This window comes from Cervus canadensis, chromosome 7 (genome assembly GCF_019320065.1).
Source record: "Cervus canadensis isolate Bull #8, Minnesota chromosome 7, ASM1932006v1, whole genome shotgun sequence".
NCBI classification, from domain to species: domain Eukaryota; kingdom Metazoa; phylum Chordata; class Mammalia; order Artiodactyla; family Cervidae; genus Cervus; species Cervus canadensis.
In genome coordinates, this window is record NC_057392.1 from 23,428,765 (window position 1) to 23,442,818 (window position 14,054).

At 52.2% G+C, this 14,054-nt stretch overlaps 1 protein-coding gene across 11 annotated transcripts in view; it reads left to right on the forward strand.

Annotated features, from left to right (window-relative positions):
- Positions 1-14,054, forward strand: part of PCNT (pericentrin) — a 104,308-nt gene that overhangs the window by 39,475 nt on the left and 50,779 nt on the right. For 5 of the 11 annotated variants that reach the window (XM_043474643.1, XM_043474650.1, XM_043474651.1 and 2 more), the window contains exons 16-26: positions 310-471; positions 5,255-5,406; positions 6,561-6,721; positions 6,809-7,047; positions 8,653-8,815; positions 9,000-9,212; positions 10,456-10,488; positions 11,792-12,021; positions 12,399-12,515; positions 12,633-12,653; positions 13,560-13,766. In XM_043474643.1, the coding sequence (XP_043330578.1) occupies positions 310-471; positions 5,255-5,406; positions 6,561-6,721; positions 6,809-7,047; positions 8,653-8,815; positions 9,000-9,212; positions 10,456-10,488; positions 11,792-12,021; positions 12,399-12,515; positions 12,633-12,653; positions 13,560-13,766 (1,698 nt within the window). The remainder of the gene's footprint in view (positions 1-309; positions 472-5,254; positions 5,407-6,560; positions 6,722-6,808; positions 7,048-8,652; positions 8,816-8,999; positions 9,213-10,455; positions 10,489-11,791; positions 12,022-12,398; positions 12,516-12,632; positions 12,654-13,559; positions 13,767-14,054) is intronic. The other 6 variants (XM_043474645.1, XM_043474646.1, XM_043474649.1 and 3 more) reach the window with 3 other exon arrangements.

The window sequence follows — 14,054 nt, forward strand, 5'->3', positions numbered from 1 at the left end:
CATTTAAAGTGAGAGGAAGTTAGATTTCTAAATATATTGGATCTTAATGGTCATGATACCCTGATGACAGAAGTTTCTTAATGTGACTGTTGGGAAAGGTAGCAGGCTGGTTTTTTTAATTTTTATTCTCTATGATAAGCACATTTGAACGCATGTTCACTAGGGGTAGTGGCCTAGGTCTTTTTGATCATTTCTCTTGATGCAGAGTACGGAATCAATGAGTATTTGTTGAATGAAGTAAATTCTAGTGAGCAGCAGAGAAATGGAGTGAGGATAATTTTATAACTTAATGGCATTTTTTGTTAATAGTATACTTTTGTACAGGGTGAATTTGGAAGTGAAAGGAAAGCTGCTTTGCGTGAAAAAGAGGAGATACATAAACTTGAGCATGAGGAGGCACATTCTCTTTACGAAAAAGAGAAAGAATCTTTGTCTCTGCAGCTACAGGAGAAGAATAATCAAATTCTGCAGGTATGTGGAATGTATCTTTTCTTTGTTAATACTTTTTTGTGTATGGTAAAAATATGCTTAACATAATACTTACCATTTCAGTCATTTTAAGTGTACAGTTTACTGGCATTAACCACGTTGACAATATTGTGCAGCTGTGTTCACAGTCCATTTCCAAAACCTGTTCATCATCCCAAGTAGATTCTGTGTTTGTTAAAAATAAGTCCCATCCCCCTCCCTCCAGCCCTGGTACCCACTGTTGTATCTTCTGCCTCTATGATTACTCTAGGGATCTCATTTCAGAGGAATTATACAACATATGTTGTTTTGTGTCTGACTTATGTCACTTAGCATCATGCCCTCAAGGTCCATTCACATAGTGTGTGCATCAACATTGGTGGCTTTTTATGGCTGAATAATAATATTCCATTGTATGCAGACAGCATATTTTGTCTATCTGTCCATCTGTTGCTGGGTGTCAGTGGTTATCTCTTCCTTTTGGCTGTTGGGCATAATGCCGCTGTGAACACTGAGGCGTGAGCTTTTGTTTCAGTCCCTGCTGTTGGTATTTTGGGGTGTGTATCTAGGAACAGAGTTGACGGGTCATGTGATAATTCTGTGTTTAACTTTTGAGGAACTGCTGAACCGTTTTCCACAGCGGCTGTGGCATTGTACATTTCTGCCAACAGTGCAGGAGCGTTTCAGTTTTTCTACATTCTTGTCAATGCTTGTTTTCATTTTTTAAAATAATAGCCATCATAACAGATGTGAGGTGATATCTTGTTTTTCTTTGCATTTCCCTAATGACTAATGATGTTGCACATCTTTTCATGGGCTTGTTAGCCATTTTTATCTGTTCAGGTAGGTCCTTGATTTTTTTTTTTCTGTTGAAGTATAGTTAATCTGGGGCTTCCCTGGTGTCTTAGATGGTAAAGAATCCGCCTGTGATGCAGATTAATTGTAAAATAATTAATTTACAGTGTTGTGTTCGTATCAAGTGTATAGCAAAGTGATTCAGTTATACACACACACACACATATATACTTTTTCAGATTCTTCACCTTTTAGATTATTACCAGATATTGACTAGAGTTCCCTGTGCTACACAGTAGGTCCTTGTTGGTTACCTGTTTACACAGTAGCGTGTATGTGTTAATCCCAGACTCCTAATGTAGCTCGAAGTCTGTGAGTCTGTTTCTGTCCGGTAGTGAAAGTCTTAGTCACCCAGTCATGTCCGACTCTTTGTGACCCCACAGACTGTAGCCTGACTGGCTTCTCTGTCCATGGGATTCTCCAGGCAAGAATACTGGAGTGGGTTGCCATTTCCTTCTCCAGGGGATCTTCTTGACCAAGGGATTGAACCTGGGTTTCCCGCATTGCAGACAGACTCTTTACTGACTGAGCCACCAGAGAAGCATCTATCTTATATATACATTTGTTTGTATCATTTTTTTAGATTCCACATGTAAGTAATATCATATGGTATTTGTCTTTCTCTGTCTGACTTATTTCACTTAGAATGATAATCTCTGGGTCCACCCATGTTGTTGCCAATGGCATTATTTCATTTTTTTTTTTTTTTTTTTTTTATGACTGAGGGCCTTGACAATTTTGAACTGGATTTTTTTCCCCAGTATTATTATTATTGAAAATATGGATGTGTACAGAGATTGTCCCACTGTGCGCTCTTTCAGAGTCATAATAGTACCGATTTCTTTGACTTTATCATCATCCAGGTCACTGGATTTGAACTTTATCACACCTTGGAGGCAGTGTACCACACACTGCGCTAAGCACATTATAAGCAGAATTTTCTCATTTCTGTGGGGTTCCCTCCCTCTCAGAACCCTGAGGCCCCGGATAGGTTCTGTTAATTTGGTAAAAGTCCATGGACTGCCTGCCGAGTGGTGGAGCCGGGCCTTCAGACGGTGAACCCTGCACACAGTGTGTCTGACTTAATTTAGCACCAATGATATAAAAATTACCCACAGCAATTTTTATCAGTATCAGTCGCAGGTCAAGGGGCATGTTTCAGCTGCAGACACCACCACCCCCCACCCCAGTGCTGGGAGCCTAGCCCTGAGGAGGAGGATGATGAGGTGTGGGAGGGTGCCGCCAAGCACAGAGGGCCCCAGGACTTAGACGAAGGGGGAAGTCCCTCAGGAAGAAAGAGCCTTTCAAAGCATTTCTTGAGCTGGTTCCTCAGTGTACCAGGCATTTCTGCTGATACATTATATGCATTCTTAAAAAAAACTTCTCACTCTGTAAAAAATACTAAAATTAACATGGCTCGTGGGCAAAATAGGGTTAGAGATTATGTCATTCACAACCTCTGCAATTTTATAACTCAAGGACCCAAAATAGTAACAATCCTGATAAAAGTACTTGTGCAATTAAAAAGAAATGTTAAATTCTGAATTAAGAGAGAAATTGTGAAATACACGTAGTGATCTACCTTTACAAAGCAAGGTAGGAGCTTGATGGGAGGGTCGTGGCGGGGGGAGAAGACCGGGAGGCACCAGGAGGGGCCGGCCCACCAGTCCTGCACTGGGGCTCCTGTCACTCCACATCTTCACCTGGAACGTTCTTGCTTTTTAGTGTTTGCCAGTTCTGTGTCAGCAAAATGGGGTCTCTTGGTCTTAGTTTACTGATAAGGTTGTGTCTATTACCATGTTTGTGGTCTACTTGTTTTCCTTTCTGTGAAACACCTTTTTGTATTATTGACCATTTTTTTCTATTTGAAACAATTGTTTGTCTTTTTCTTAATGATTTAGGGAAGTCTTTTTTGTACTTCTGTATTCTAATTTGTGATTCCGCCCCCCCCCCCCGCCCCCGGCCTTTTGTCATCTTTGGATGAATGAATGTTCTTGATTGCTGAATTTACTACTTTTCTTCCCTTCGGTGTTATGCTTTCTGTGCCTTGCTGAAGAAATCTTGAGGTTATTTTATAGTTTGTCTTTTTATTCCACCAGGGAGGATGTGAGGAAGGGAGTTGAGTTTTTCCCGTGGAGACTGACCTGAGACCTGTGTGCTGTGTCCTTGTCCTGCTTGCAGCCCAGTGGATTGGGGCCAGCAAGCCCGTGCGTGTGGGCAGCCGCTGGCTTCCCTCCTAGACTCCTCTGGTCAGGCTGGGTGCCTGGGTGCCCAGTGCAGATGCTGGGGAGGTCTGGGGGCCGCACATGGGGGAGCCCAGCTGTGCCAGCCCTTCTCCTCAGTCAGTCTCCTGCTGCGACTGGCTGAAATGCACCGACCTCTGCGTGCCTTTAGGGAGACGTGGCATCCGTGCAGCACAGTGGCATCCTGAGATTCTGGAGTATCTCTTTCTATTTGATTTTGTTAATTTCTGCCACTGAATTTTATAATTTTCTCCTAAAGGTCTTGCATATCTTTTGTTAAGGTTAATGGTTATTGAATACACACAATCTCTGACTTGCAGTCGTTTGACTTAGGAATTTTTTAACCTCACGATGGTGTGAAAGTGATACATGTTCAATGAAAACCATACTTGGAATTTTGGATTTGGGTTTTCATCCTTTCTGGGGCTAGTTCTGTGCAGTCCAGCACTCTCCTTTGATGCTGGACAGGGCAGCCACAGCCCTGCATCAGCCATGTGGTCACAAAGGTGAACGACCGATGCGCTGACAGCCATTCTGGACCAAGAAACCACTCTGCTTTTCCCTTTCGAAAGGTTGCTGTTAATTAAGGAAAACCGGGCATCTCAAGTTAAGGAACTTAGTGCTTGTCTGTGTGTGGGCGGATGCGGAGTCTGGGCGCACTGAAGCCAGTCCTGTGATCTGCACCTCAGCTCCCGGGGCCGCTGCTCCATGCTTTCCCGTCCTGAGTCCCTTCAGGGCTCACCGTTAGGGCAGCAGGGGCTGGGTGGCCACAACATCCTTTGTTCACTGACATGGCAGCAAGATTGTCCATTGGCAGGTGTGGTAAATGCATTTTGACTTGTGATATTCACAGTTTACCATGGGTTTGTTGTTGTGGTTTAGTCGCTAAGTTGTATCCGACTCTGCAGCCCCATGGACTGTAGCCCACCAAGCTTCTCTGTCCATGGAATTTCCCAGGCAAGAATACTGGAGTGGGTTGCTATTTCCTCCCCCAGGGGATCTTCCTGACCCCGGAATCAAACCCATGTCTTTTGCATTGGAAGGCAGGTTTTTTACTGCTGAGCCACCAGGGATATAACCCCATCATAAGTGGAGGAGGAGCTGATAGAAATGCTGAGGAGGGAGGAGGACCAGCAGAGAGAAGGTCTGCTGTCCATGGGCTCAGTGCCTGCCACTGGCCGTCAGCCACGGACACAGCACTCCAGGGCTGTCCGCCTTCCACACGTTGGCACCCGGGGCCACACTGTGGCCTCAAGCTGTCCAGGCACACATTTCATGTGCTAGCAATGCAGTTCCTCTTCAGTGTCTGTTTTGTCCATTTGGTCGTTGTTTGCCATCTTAAAACATGCCATTCTTTGTCCGTTTATTCCCTTTTCTTTATTTTTCCTGTGACCCACGTGTTCCAGTCCATCATAACCAGGGACATGGTTATAAGAGCTGCACTTATTCCTAAGTTCCCTCCAGGCGCAGCATTGAAACCGTTTACTGTTTGTTTTGTCTTCTTCAGGTAATTGGTTTCAAAATCACACCCTCTTTGTCCTCAGGCCTGCGTTTTGTGTACCTGATGGGCCCCATGCTGGCTTCCCCTCAACCCACAGAGCTGCTCTTAGACGAAGAAAGTTCCTTACAGAAACTTATTTTTAACTAAATTGTTCTAACTGAGACTTTTGACAATTTTTCTTAAACAGCTGAAAGACCAGATTTTATCCTTAAATCGAGAGATAGAGGAGCGCCATTCCGAACTGGAGAAACTTCAGCAGAGGCGGGAACGGGAGAACCAGGAGGGCACCACTCTCATAGAGATGCTCAAGGCTGACGTGGACCTGTCCCACGGCGAGAGGTCAGTGGCCGCCTCTGCCTCATGGCTGGAGTGCATGTTGGCATCTGGCAGATAGGACCCTGTGCCTCGTGATTCTCCCGTCCAGGAAGGTCTTAAACCGCAAGGTGGGCGCTGAGTTGTGTCACCCGCATACCCCCACCTCGCTTTGCAGCCCTTCACGTGTTGCCAGTTTACAAGGTGTGCTGCTGCACTGAAGGCCCTGCTGGACCCATCCCACCCGACGCCAGGCAGGTTTTAGCTCTGCTGCTCGTGTGCATCTGGAGTGCGCCAGGGGCTGTTCAGTTATGTGTGTCTCTATCTGTCGGGGCCGCTGCCTCAGCATTGCCCGGGAAGGTGCAGCTTTCGGGCTGGCCTCTCTGTACCTCCTTGTGTGTCCCTCAGCCTGCCCCTGCTGGGATCTTGTGGTCCTGCTGCTCTGGGGTCCCCGCTGCCCCCAGACCCTCATCCTCAGTGCTGTGGCTCTGCCATCACACAGCACTGAGGGTCAGAGGACACCAGGTGGGGCGGCGGGCCGGTGCGCCTCGCACGGGCTTGGTCTCGTTCACCCATCGTTTCATCGTCTCTGTGAGGACCTTGCATGCTGTTTCCAGCTGACTTGTGGTTGGGTGAGGGGGCTGCAGGTGGGATGTTACAGGTCTGGGGTATCAGCTTCCTGTGAGGCTGTGAGTCGTGAATGGATTGGGGAACAATCCCTGATGTCTTGGGGCCCCTGGGACCACACCCTGGACGGGGTCCCCATGCCCCAGACAGTCTGGGGGCTGTGGCTCAGAGACCGGACTCCACCCTTGGAGAACTAGACACCCCAAACTCCGTGGTTCTTGCGGCCCCAGTGAGAGATGGGGAGCCTGCCTTCCCACGCTCATGGGTCATGGGTTAGGGCTGACTTCTAACTTCTGAACAGGTGTCTCCTGAGAGCCAGCAGGACTGCACCACAGTGATGGGCTGGGCTTACACAGTCACGCTGGGGCCAGGACGGGGAGCGACTGAGAGGGAGGTTCTGGGAGAAGCCCCTGTGCTACTTGGGGCACCTCCCCAGAGCTGGCAGGTTGGATGTGGCCTCCAGAAGAGTGCCTTGATCACCACCACGCCGCTTGCGTGAGGGTCAGGCGGGGCTGGTCTCGGCTGACGCTGCGCTGTGCCCCCCACCACCCCAGGAGAGCTCTCCAGGATACTCTGAGGCGGCTGCTGGGTCTGTTTGGGGAGACGCTTCAGACTGCCATTGCCTTGAAGAGCCGCATTGGCGAGCGCGTGGGGCTTTGCCTGGAGGACAGGAGCCCGCCCACCACACAGCCCGGGGGCCAGAGCCCCCCCACAGGTGAGCCTTGACAGCCCTGAACCGAGGCCCCAGGCCAGCTCCCGGCGGGTGTCCTGCAGCACGACCCTTGAGTGTATTCGCTTGCAGCCCCTGCACTGGACGACGTGTGGGCGGGGCTTGATGTGGCCTCCCTGGAGCCGGACGGCACAGCAGCGGAGTGTGCAGAGACATCATCGGTGGCTGAGATCAGCAGTCACGTGTGTGAGAGCTTCTTCCTGAGCCCAGAGCGCACGCTGGACTGCGAGCAGCCTGTCAGGAGGGTCTTCCAGAGCCTGGGCCTGGCGGTGGATGGCCTCCTGGAGATGGTCCTGGACTCGGCCAGACAGGTAAGACATGGGCTTCAGCTCCCCCGCGGAGAAGGGTGATAGGCGGAGTGAGGGGATGGCAGAGCTGCCCCACCCCAGGGGCCTGCACCGACCCCAGGGGCCTGCAGGCGCTGTGCTGTTAAGCGTTCCTGTTCTCGAGCAGACGTGCAGGTGGGTGTCGTCTAACCCTGTTACTCGCAGCCACGTTCACCCACGTGCTTTCCTCAAACAGATGTCTTCTCTGAGCCCAAACCCGTGAGGAAGTAGGCTTGCTGTGAGTGAAAAGAAGACCTTGGTACACTTAGTTTAGACCCTGTGTGTTCAGCGTCTTGCTGTACCTCACATGCTAGTTTAATTCCAAATGGGATAAAATTTTGTTTAGAGATTATTACTGAAGACAGGGATATTTTTGTTAACCTCTTAGAATGTTCCAGACAATTAACAAAACATGGAAAACAATAGAGATCCTTTTCCCCAAGTTGCCCTGTTAAAAAACAAGCATTTCCACGTGAAACGTCGCTGTTGACGCCTCAGGAACATGGACATGTGGATGCAGGCAGAACAGCAGTGTCACCCTCAGATGTGTGTCCTCTGGCTTTGTCCCGTCTTCTCTCAGAAACCAGACAGAGTGGGGCCGCGTCTGGTGATGAGTAGCCAGGTGCTTTTGACTGTCCCCGTGTGCGAGCATCTCCTGGGAGGGCAACCGGTCTGCAGGTCTGACCTGGCCCACGGCCCTACATCCAAGCATGCGGGCAGTCTGTGGGGGCCTTGCTCGCGCCTCAGAAATCTTGCCCCCTCACTGTGGGCTCTGCAGAGGGCACATAGGCGTGTCGGGGGGGAAGCAGGGTGGGCTGTGGGGAGGTGGGAGCTGGCAGGGGGCAGTGGCTGGAGGGGAGGACGGACCCCTGATGAGGTTGGGGTCAGTGGGGCTGCCCAAGGGCCATTGGCTGCAGGAAGGGGCAGCAGTGGCTGAGCACATGGACAGGGGCCCTCAGCAGAGCACGAGGAGAGGCGTTGTTGGGGGCTGTTTTCAAGGAAAAACTGACAGCTTTCCTTAGAGGCGTGGTCTGGAAGGGGCGGAGTTGGTGACGTACAGGAGGAGGCCGGGCAGCCCAGGCCAGGTGCTGAGCTCTCTGTGAGGATGGCTGGGGGTAGGCGTTTTGATTCAGACCCTCAGCCTGGACATGCCCACCAGGGGAGCTTGGGAGGAAAGGGAGGCTGGGGTCCAGCAGCCAGGGGGGTTGTGGGGAGGGCCTCCGTGGTGGCCATGCTGGGAGGAGGGGATGTCAGGCCGTGCAGGTGTGTCAGGTGCCCTGCCTGCTGCGGTGACGGCCCGGGAGCCTTCCTGTCCTCCATCTGTGGTCACCAGGTGGCCCACCCCTGTTGTGTGCCAGGCTCCCTGTCCACATTCCACACAGGCACCTGTGGGGCTGATGGTCACAAACAGTGTGTCCATGCAGCATTGTCTGTGTTTGCATGTGTAGAACTTTCCTTCGTTGACAACTTGTTGCTTCATTAGTAACTGACATAATATCGGGCATCAGAATCATTGTTCCTCACGCAATGTTTAGCATTTCACCAAAATTCTGCACAAGGAGAGCTGCTAGCTTCCAATGTGTTTCACAGCTGGAGGAAGCCCGTCAGATCCATTCTCGTTTTGAGAAGGAATTCAGCTGTAAGAGCGAGGAGACGGCACAGCTGGTGAGGAAGCACCAGGAGCTGCTGGAGCAGCTGGAGGCGGAGAGCACGGCCAAGGCCCAGCTGGCGCTGGAGCTGCACAAGGCAGAGGGTGAGTGCGGCCCTGAGGGGGTTAGCAGCAGAGCCCCAGAGGGCAAGAGGCTGGGCTGGGAGGGTCCAGTGCCCTTCCTAGGGGTGTGGGGAGGGGAGCGCCTCAGGGTAGGTGGCCCTGTGTGTCCCTGTGCAAACGGGCACTCAGCCCGCCTGCCCCTGCCCTTGCCCCCCGTGGTCTGCAGGCATCATCGAGGGCTTCAAGGAGGAGAAAGTTGGCCTGCAGGAGGCGCTGGGCCAGAAGGAAGCGAGCGAGCGGGGCCTGGTGGGCGAGCTGGAGGGCCTGAGGCAGCAGCTGCAGCGGGCCGTGCGGCGGCAGGCAGAGCTACGGGAGGAGAAGGCTGAGCTGTGTAGCCAGACGGAGGCCCTGGCTGTGGACGCCCGAGAGAGGGAGGCTGGTGAGGAGGCGGGCACAGCCCGGAGTGGGGGGCTCCTCATGCTGCTCGAGGGCGGGGGGCTGCTCTCAGAGGAAAGGCTGCCAGGTCACCTGGCCGGGAGGTCTCCCGCCTGTGTGCGATCGTGCATCCATGTCCTCAGAGCTGAAAGTGCTTATTTGGGATCAGAGGATTGAAGTTTGCAGCACACAGATTCGAGAGGGAACAGTGACAAGCGGGCCTTCAAGGGTGAGGAAGGCGGTTTGCCTGCAGAGCCTGTTAAGTGGAGCTGGGGGCAGGAACCAGTCTGGGCTGAACCCTGACCCTGAGCACTGAGCTGTCACGGGGGAAAGGCCCGAGTACTTGCTGAGTCCTGGGATCTCTGCATTTGCCCCAGTCTGAAGTCCACGGCCTCCACCAAGGACGTGTGTGAAGCCCACTCCTGGTGACCCCAGCTCCATGCTGGAGCCCCCAACTTGGAGACTCTGGTTTATTTCACATTTCACAAGATAAATGGCCACCTAAAAATTTCATTTGAAGTTATCTGGTTGCCCAGTGGCTAAGACTCTGTGCTCCCAATGCAGGGGGCCCAGGTTCGATCTCTGGTCAGGGAACTAAGTCCCACGTGCCACAGCTAAGACCTGATGCAGTCAAATAAATGTTTAAAAATACAATTACCAGAAAAGTGTCTAATGTTAACCTTAGGTAGGAAGACATACAGTTTGCAGTGTCTCATGGTCACCTTCAGGGAGATGCCATCTATCCTGTATTTTTCTTTGTTGTCTTTAAAAGTCAGCGCCAAAGCCCCTGGGAACTGGGACCTGCTGCCACATGGAGGCTGGCAGTGGCCTTAGTCCATCCAGAGGCCGGGCGCTGCAGATGTTACACACCACCACCCCCCCGCCCACACACACACACAGTCCTAGAGCACTGGGACGGTCACCTTCTGGTGACACGCTTTCTCTCTGGGTCCACGTGCAAGTGGGGCAGGAGCTCTGTGAGGCCCCTTTCATAATAAAGGCTCTAACGCCTCATGAGGCTTCACCCTCAGGACCTCATCACCCTAAACACCAGCGCATGAATTCTGGGGCCCAAGACAACATTCTGACCAGAGCAGTGGTGTCTTGAAGCACGCATGTTTCAGAGGTTTGTCCGAGGCCGTGGCATCTCCTGCCACAGTCCCCTTCCCTTACTTCTGAGTTTCATATCCTAAGTCACCAGCCTTCCTCTTTGCATCTCTGAAGGTGCTGTATGTTTTTATTTATAGGCATTCCTGTTTCTGTAGCACCCGAGGATTCAGGTTTGTGGAAGCAAATGAGTGATTTCTGTGTGATCAGCTCTATGTTTGCATCAGGTTTTGCCAATTTTTTACTAAAGAGTAAAATTACTTAAGAGCTTTTGTGGCAGATGGCTACATAAAAGGGAGCTTAGATCTTCAGTGTTCTTACAGAGAAATGGTCAGGCGTCTCCGGGCCCCCAGTGCAGTCCCTGAGCATAGGAGCCCTGTCTCCATCCCTTATCCTGGGCTGGGGGCCCTGCAAGGCCTGTGGCCCTGGAGTTGGCCGTTGGCAAGGCCCTAACAGCTATGTGGATGCCTGCCCTCTGCCCTACTTGGATGAAGGTCAAGTGGCCCTGACACAGGCAGGCCCTGTCTGGGTGGCTGGCCAGGCAACGCTGACCGTTGCAGCATCTCCCAAGCTGTGAATGGTGTTGTTCTAACTGCACGTTCATGACCATTTGCCTTCATTGCTGCATCGTTAGCATGAAAACTTACTGAGAATGCTGTCAGTGGGGACAGTAGTTTGTCACAAAAGACTGACATTTATGTAAACCAAAATAGCTAACTTCTGAATGCTGGTGAACTGTAGATGCAGACATAGGGATTTAACGGTTCAGTTTCCAGCTGGTACCAGCACCTTGGGGTCCATCTCAGGGAGACCCTGTTTGCAAAGCTGCTCATTAACCTGCCCGTTCCCTTGCCCCCGTGGCCTTGCCACCCGTCCACGTTAGGTCAGCTGTAACTTTGCTGATGGCTCAACCTTTTCCTCAGGACGTATCATCCTGGTACGTGGGGAGCCCATACGTTCAGCGGGTCAGCTAGGAACCTTCCAGCCGGGCTGATAGTCCCTCAGGTGGAGGTCTCAAGTCACATTTTATATTTCCATGTTGGAGAGTATATGTGAAGGCATAATTCCTAGAAAATTACTTGATAACGCCATTTGGGGACACCAAAGATGTATTTTCTCCTCCGGCTTTAAATTTTTTTATCTTAGCCAAATTTTGTTTGAAATGTGTAATCCCCAACCCCTCTTCTCATGTGCATGGAAGTTCTCATTTTATTTCCAGTGGGTTCTGGGTGAGCTGTGGCTTGTTTGGCAGGTTGTGGGCTTGGGGTCTGACAGGTCGAGGCGGCAGAAGCAGCTGTTGTCCTTTGCCAGGTCACGGCCTGTGGCAGGCGGGGTGGGGTGGGGGGAGCTCGCTGCCCCCTGCTCTGGCCTGGTGGGTGCGTGCCGGTCTCTGTGGCGCTAGCGACACAAGCGATCTCCTGTGTCTGCTGGATGCGCACCCTGAGCGGCTCCCGGCCCTCTGCTCTGCATCTTCAGCTCTGCGGAGGGAGGTGGAGTTGCTCACCCAGGAGCAGTCGGAGGCCAGAAGGCAGGCGGATAAGGACCGTGCAGCCCTGCTGTCCCAGATGCGGTTTCTGGAGGCTGAGCTAGAGGAGCAGCTGTCTCATCAGCAGGCGTGTGCCCAGCAGGCCGAGGAGCTCGCCGCCCTGAGGCAGCAGATTGACTCCCTGGACCAGCACCTGCGCCGCCAGCGCCAGTTCATGGACGTAAGTCTTGAGCGATAACGTTTGCATCACCAGAGGTCATCTTCATGCCGGGAGCTTCCTTCCAGGTTGTTAAGCAGTGCCTGTGCCGACGTCAGGGCGGACTTGAGCTCAGCTGGCATGTGTCTTGAGTGTTGCCCTGGTCTGGGGCGGTTCCAGTGGCCCCGTGTGTCTGCTCGTTCTCTGTGCCCACGTCTCAGAAGCCACCCTGGGTCCCCCCCTGGAAGCTGCACCCCTTCTCATGGCTCTGTCGTACGAGGTGCCTGAGAAGAGGGGCCCTTCACCCTGCCCCTGTCCTCCACTCCTGCGGCAGAAGGGGGTGGTGTCACTGGGCAGTGGAGACGCTGGGATACGTGTGAACAGGCCGCCCCTCACGACAGGAGCAAGCGGTGGAGCGGGAGCGGGAGCGGGAGGACTTCCAGCAGGAGATCCAGAGGCTGGAGGAGCAGCTCCGCCAGGCAGCCCGGCCGCGGTCCCCGGGCCTCCGTGACAGCCATGTAAGTCAGCCCACCCACTCGCCCCTGCTGGCCCTGCCTGGGGGAGCTGTTCTCTACGATGGTTGTAAGCTTTGTCACTAATGATGTTTTTGCCTTCCATGTACGTGGAAACGACAGCGGGCACAGCTGGATAAGGAGGTACAGGCGCTCCGAGCTTGTCTGTGTCTGCCCATCTCTCCGCACCCTTGGTGCTGCTGCTGCATGACTAGACGGGGGGTTCGTGCATAGGGTCCTGTCTCTGGCTTGCTTTGCTTCCTTCTTTCTGTTTGGTCCAGATCAGTCTGCTGCTTCCTCTCCAAGGTCGCTGTGGTTGACTTGTTTGTTCTTTTTAAAAATCAAACTTATTTTGAGATAATTATGGATTCACCTGCTATTGTAAGAAATAAGACCTGGTTCCCCTGTGATGACATCCTGCAGAAGTCGCACCTGAGGTGCAGACGTGCAGACAGGAAACAGTGCCCACCCCTCGCGCCCACTAATCCACACTCTGTCCCTAATTTGTCATCTCCATGCTGTTGTGCAGTCAGAGCATTGTTGTTGTTTAGCTGTAAAGTCGTGTCCAATTCTTTGCAACACCAGGGACTGTAGCCTGCCAGGCTTCTCTGTCCATGGGATTCTCCAGGCAAGAATACTGCAGTGGGTTGCCATTCCCTCCTGGGGATCTTCCTGATCCAGGAATTGAACCTACATCTCCTGCATTAGCAGGCAAATTCTTTACCGCTGAGCCACCTGGGAAGTTGGAGCATAGGTGTAACCTTTGCGCTCAGCCTGCTTCTTAACACTGACCTAGATGGTACTGTATCTGTTCTTGGTTCTTTTCCTGCTGCTCAGTGGCTTTCCATTCCTTAGGATCAAAATTCATTTTATTTTACTAACAAATTCTGTGCTATTATTTTTGTGTGTCTTTTTATGGAGAATTGTCATGTTCTTTTGCTTCACTGTGCAGCCAGGTCAGTTTTCTCACCTTTGTGTTGTACTTTTTAACTTGGAAGGTGGGGCATTTTTTAAAAACTATTGTTTCTGAAGTATTTTTTGTTGTTTTAGGTTGAATTGTTAGAAGAAAAATTGAGAGAAAAATCAGATGGACTTAACGAATTGATTCTAAAGAAAGAATTGGTAGACAGACAAGTACTGATCCAGGGAGAGGAGATCAAGCGTCTGGAGGAGACGAATGCCAGCACCACGAGAAAACTGCTGCAGCTCCAAGAAGAGCTGGAGACACAGCGGCGAGCCGTGCGGGCCCTGCAGCAGGTGAGCACGCGAGGGCTGCCACTGGTGGAGGTGCCTGCGGGCCCTGAGCTGCTGGGCTGGGGCTTCCTCTGCCCCTGCCTCGACCCTCTGCTGTGTGTTCCCTGTGCTGTGGACACAGTCACCAAGCGTGTGGGGCCTCTCGGCCCCAGTGACCGCAGCTGGGTGTCCTGCCATGCAGCTCAGCTCTGACACCGTCCGCCTGGAGGTGGCGCCAGACCTCACAGCTCAGGGCTCAGCCCCGCGGCGGTGCCCCCGCCCCCAGACGTCCACCTCAGGGTCAGCCTGTAT